The sequence below is a fragment of the Dermacentor variabilis genome, chromosome 6 (assembly GCF_050947875.1).
Source record: "Dermacentor variabilis isolate Ectoservices chromosome 6, ASM5094787v1, whole genome shotgun sequence".
Lineage (NCBI taxonomy): Eukaryota > Metazoa > Arthropoda > Arachnida > Ixodida > Ixodidae > Dermacentor > Dermacentor variabilis.
In genome coordinates this window covers 139,240,451-139,246,450 of record NC_134573.1, presented here as the reverse complement: position 1 = coordinate 139,246,450, position 6,000 = coordinate 139,240,451, and the positions used below count along the sequence as shown (strand labels likewise).

Here is a 6,000-nt window from a genome sequence, read left to right as displayed (position 1 = left end):
AACTTGGGCACTGATAATCAGTGTTGCGTTTTATTCTTGTAGATTACACTAAAACAGCAGTAAAAATCACTAGAATCTGCCAAGTATATTTGTGATCCTACCAGAAAGATGCTGAGCAGAATTTCATTCAACATCTACTCGATCTGCTACTTCCAAGCAGCACATTTTTACCAAAAGCAAATACATGATCGCTTATATCTAGTGTAAAATTTTATAAAATGGTAGCATCACCCATGGGACAGCAGTACATAGGATTTCATACAGCAAAACCTCATCATAACAAAACAGGTAATTATAATAAAGTAATAAGTATGAAAAGGTAATTGTAATTCCCCACCCCCCAATGGGCAATGTTGGTTATGAGGGTGAACAAATGTTTATAGCGAAATAATGGTTATACAGTATTCTTGGCTCATTCTACAATTTTATTTTATTGAGGCTTTACTGAAATATATAATTAGACAATTGCAACCACCAACAGCATTTCTTGTACCAACCAGCTCTTTAGTTATCAACTGCCAACAAAAGACACTTATAGGTGGTGATAAGAGTCAGTAAGGTGTTTTATTTTGTGTTCACAATTCTGACAACAAACGGTCCATTTCACAATTTCGCGCTATGAATTTAGGGTATTTGGCATTTAGGCCAACGCTACAAGGGTGAAAAGAAACAACAATAACCAACATGTCGAAAACGACTTGCTCAGAAAGCCTCATCAAAAACTACTAAACACGTCTCAATGCTAATTGTCATATACACCACATCAGTGTTTCAATAGAAACAGCATGTATAAACAAAGCACCACGGCACTCATCACCTGAATAAACAATGTGACTATCCTTTTGCTATGCTTTCACCAACTGCCCTTCCCTAGAATGTCAAACACTGTGTGAATTCTGTTTCGAACATTCGCTGTTACACATCGAAGCTTGTACCAGCAATTTTCTCATTTGTTTAGAAAACTACCTTATTTATTTATGTGACTTTAAACAATCAAATATACTATTCCACATTTTCACTTCGCATGTTTTCTTTTTTACAAAAATAAGGTCCCATAGAGGACAGGTGCACAACTAACTCGGCATCACAATCAAGTTTACTGTGATCGCAGACGTATACTATGCAGATAATGTGCATCTTAATGATTGCAAAGATAAATGAAGGGAAAAAACGTTACAAACCAAAATGCTGTGACGCATGCATTAAGCGGGCACCGAGATCGGGCATTTCGAATAGGAAAAGCGCTGGGTTTTACAGTGTGAAAACTGCTTCTCTGATAACGTCTCGCAAGATGCTCGTACATTGCTATGTAGTAGCCAGTACTGAACGCTCAGCCAAATGCAAGTACTTTTCACGTCCCAGCTGCTGTATGAAGAATTTTCGCTAGCCACAAAGCAGAATACTTGTCCTACCTGACGTGACAATGAAGGAAATGCTTATTCATAAAAAGGCAGAAAATGCGTAAAAACTTTACGTCGAATTTCAAGGGTGCACCTATAGGACAGATGCAATGATACAATGTTGTATGGTAAGCGCGTTGGTTAAATACTATGAAAAACATGCCTAAAAAAAAAGAAGCACTCTATCGGCAGAAGCTAAGAACAAAGAAACAATTTCTTTCGCTGTTAACAGCGTGGCATGATTCATATTTTGTAAGCACACGTGTTTCTTTGGTGAAAAATGTTTCAACAGGCTTGCCAAAAAAAGAAAATGCTTAAATTTCTTTCTTTCGTAGATGTCTCTTAAGCCACATGTTATAAAACTCTCTATAACACATCTCCAGCAACAACTAACATTCATGCATACATACACATTTACAGACACACATACATATTTACAAAACATTTTGATTTCTTAACGTGATTTCATCAACAGCACCTTTTTTTCTTCTGTAGATTTCTTGTAGAGGGGAATGCTTATGACAAAGCACGCCTAGCAGTAGTAAACTCCCACATGCTGCTATTGACAAGAGTCCGCTTTTACATGTGCGTATAAGAGACAATACCCATGAGCTTACATCCCACGTACGTAAGCCTGCATTACGCCAGGGGTACATGTGTACAATTACAGTTATGCAGTGTACGGACATTACTCACAACACAGGAGAGACCCTGATTCGGCATTAAATGCTGCAATTCAGATTGTGCAAGCTGCAGGTTTTACAGCCGAATCTCGTAACAAAGCCACATCTGACACAGAAATACCTTCGTTATATCCAATATTTGTAATGAGCATATATTCCTTACATGCTCTTATCAGTGAGAAATGCTTTAGATTTACTTTGTTATATCTGATCATTTGTTATATCCTTGTTTTGTTTGTTAAAACGAGATTTGACTGTACACCAATTCCTTTCAATGGGAAAGTGAACCTTATTAATACGATGTTGCCACAGAGGAGATGTACAATTCATTCAGGTAAGAACAGGCAAGTACTGGTGTGGTGGCGGTGGGTTGTAAAATCAAGTGGCTTTAGTCTGGTGATCGCGGACGGCAATTGCTTGCTAAACCTGATACTGAATGCCACCTTACGTTGAATGCCACCTTAGAACAGAACTGGAGCGTGAATAAGCCAAGCCACAATATTAGCTAACCCGTCACTGTGGGTGACACAACGTTTAGTGTTCTTCAAAAAAAAAACACCTGCACCAAACAAGCAGAGCATCTGCAAGGATTGCTGCAAGTACAGGACGGAACACTCTAAAAGTGAACACCTAGCCGGTAATAAAGCCAACATAACCTAAACATATCTACGTCGGGAGCAAGAATATGGCTGCTAGGACACATTAAGGCTAACATCTATGAACTAAAAGATAGTATCGATGCCTTCATGTTATAATTCAGCTTTAAGTGGTAGCCAAATAGCAAGTGGGTGAGCCCTTTAACCGTAGACTATACTGTGATTCACAAATGTATGCATCAGGGCAAACATCAAGAGTGAAAGGAGCATGTCTGATAAGGAACTAACGGTACACAAACATAACTGTAAGCATCCCACAGATTCCCTTTCCCTGATCAAATTAACTGGTAAACCATAAATGTTTTCCACCATGTTCATGCGGTGTCCGAGCAGGGAGTGGCATAAAAGGTGCATTTGCAATAAAACAGCTGTACCGGCTCTCGGTGGCATCAGGCACCTCTTGCACACTATTTAAAACTGTGCCGTAAACAAGTAGCCCAAGAGAACTCAATGCCTGTCTTCAGCAGGACAAGTTCCTCTGTCCAGAGAGTATTTCAGAAACACTGACAAATCATATTTGCCTTAGCGGTTGCATGCAGGCACATAAGGGTAGGTATGGATTTTTAGAATTCTCAAGCAAGCAAATGCTGCGCTCATTTGCTTTGAGCGAGCGACAGAGCTTAACAATAAGATCTCTTAAATGATTTCCGTGTGCACTGTTTCATCATGTGCAAGCACTTATTTAAAAGATACTGCAGCTTAAATAACGGGTTAACTTCAATCATTAATCTAAGCTCACGGCCACCTCTAACAGTAAAAAAATTTGACATAAAATTTTTAGAGAGGTACCGTAAACATAGAGTGTTAGGTGCACCATTCACCTTGGTGATTTTTTTTCACTTAATACACACTCCAAATGCTGGAGCTGTGATGAATTACTCGGTCTGACGTCAGAAGCATACAAACAGCATTGCGCGACACAGTTTGGATGACTCTCACCCAACGAAAAGGAACGCTACTTTGTCAAACAGGTCTCATATATTACTAAACTCAAAAACAAGGGAAGGGGACAGAATATGCACAAATAGGGGGAAAAAAGAGAACAGGAAACAAGCTCTCCCATAGTTGTGCGTTTTCTTTCTCCAACTGCGTGCAGTGACAATCAGCGCTCTGTTCAATAAACAACACTCCCATCTCAGCAATGCAACACTACATTCCACTGAAATTGTTTCATTCAGGTTTCTCTCTCTCTCTCTCTCGCTCAAGTAACTAACTCAGCAGCATAACAAATCTAGACGGAAAAAAAAAAGCAAAAAAGGGGTAACAGCGACCTCCTAAACAACAGAATCCATGTGCACATCTCAAAAAGCTGCCCTTCTCACGCTGATCCAGCAACAAGAACCACCGCGGTTACGGGAGTGTGATTTCACCACCACACGACAAGCCACAACACACAGCATGGAGTCATTCTTATACAACACAAATGTGCACACTATCGTCCAGCGATGCAAACAACGTGGGTCCTCCTCCTCTTCTCTACTCAAACTGGTGGGACGAGTTCTGTTGAAGTCCATACAGTAGTCCATTCGTGGAGCGTGAACGGTGCGGTCTCAAAAAAAGCCGCATGGCAATGCAACCGCAAGTGCAGCAAGTGTCCAGAGTCGCACTCTTCGTCTCACCGATTCTGTGGAGCAACTGTGAAAAAACGCCATAGGTGGTCCTGCGCCTGTCGTGGTGCGACCACCGACACTGCCAGCCTCACAACAGCAACACATTAGGGCCACACTAACAGACAACATGTATGTGAAATTTGGAAACCGACACTTCCAAACTCGTTTTAAGAATCACGTGGGCCACGCAAAGGCGGGGCGGCGGCGGTATATCTAGGGCAGAAGGTACCTAAGACTGGCACTTTGGAGACGCGGTGTTTCTTGTCCCTACGTGAACCGAATGGCCTCGGACTGCTAGTGCTGCAGCAGCAAAGTGTCGAGATGGGCTACAGACCGGTTGTTTCACCTGACGGCTCTACAAGCACATCGAAGACTGAACGATTGCTGCACCAATGATCTGAAGGGCTCATCATGAGCGCTGCCCAAACTACTTCCACCAGAAGAGGAAGAGAAAAAAAAAAAAAAAAGAAGGCGAGAGTCAGAGGCCCAGTGTAACCACAGCGTCATCCTTCTTGACGTAAAGCCCTAAACTCTTGCAGAGATGGAGGTGGGTGCCTCGCTCACACACACGACTCGGTTTCAGGGTGCTCTGTCGGGACTGTCGGGGACGAGGAAGCCACGTCGTGTGCTGCCGTTGTAACGGCGGCATCCTTGGCCTCCTCCTCTTCGTGAATATGGATAGAGCTGGCCTTGTACCAGACGACGGCGTCCACGAGGAAGGCCACAAACATGATGACAGCCGTGACTCCGTGGAACACCATGCGAAACTTGGTGGGGTCGTAGACACGGCACGCCCCAGGCTCGCCACAGTTGTCCTCCCAGAAGAGACAGGCCGAGTCGACGACCGCACCGTAGATAATGGGACAAGGCACATTCCCTGCAGACAAGCGCACAAGATCAGTAAGACATAGCCTAGCGAGCCGGCGTGATTGAAACTTTTCAGCGGCAGTTGTGATGTACTCAAGTGAGTTTGATGGCACAGTGTCTGGTCAGTTAATATCATTGCTAGAAAGGTACTATGCAAGGCCAAGTTGCTTTTGACTAGCTTCAATTACCTTCTTGATTTCTAACTACATTCACCATTAGGAGGCAGCTTTAGCTCTGGCCCAACTCTGACACAGCCTAGTCATGTAAAATGCAAAAACGTTTTTCTGAGATAACACCTAGACCAATTTTAATGAAATTTGTTGAATTTGAAAGAGAAAGTTAAATTCCAGTGACTGCTTGAAGCGGAGTTTCAATTTAGGGCCTTAATTTTGTAAAAAGGATTTTTCAAAAATATGAAAGTTTAAAAAGAATAGAAGTACGAAGTTTACAAATAGCTCTGAATCAAGAACTAAATATCGCAGTTCTGTAAACGGCATCCACTAGACCACTGAAAGCAGACAAATTTGATATGTAATTTTATATTTTACGTGAATTCGTTATGTTGTGTACAAAGGTTCTGCAAAAGTTGTATTTACATATAATAAATTTTCTTCAGATTCATGTGTAACATGTCAATTTCGTCCACTTTAGATGTACTATCAAATGCAATTCACATAACGACGATATCATTTTTCATTGCTGAGTTAGGGTTGTAAAATTGGTAGTTTCGTTTTCTGAAATGTTTTATTTTTACCAATTTTTTATAAAAAATTGACAACCTAAA

General features: G+C 41.5%; 1 protein-coding gene across 7 annotated transcripts in view; it reads right to left on the bottom strand.

Moving 5' to 3' along the window:
- Positions 1-412: 412 nt before the first annotated feature.
- LOC142585313 (solute carrier organic anion transporter family member 74D-like) overlaps positions 413-6,000 on the bottom strand; it is a 572,676-nt gene continuing 567,088 nt past the window's right edge. For all 7 annotated transcript variants that reach the window (XM_075695987.1, XM_075695988.1, XM_075695986.1 and 4 more), the window contains one exon: positions 413-5,226. In XM_075695987.1, the coding sequence (XP_075552102.1) occupies positions 4,910-5,226 (317 nt within the window). In that variant the 3' untranslated portion in view covers positions 413-4,909. The remainder of the gene's footprint in view (positions 5,227-6,000) is intronic.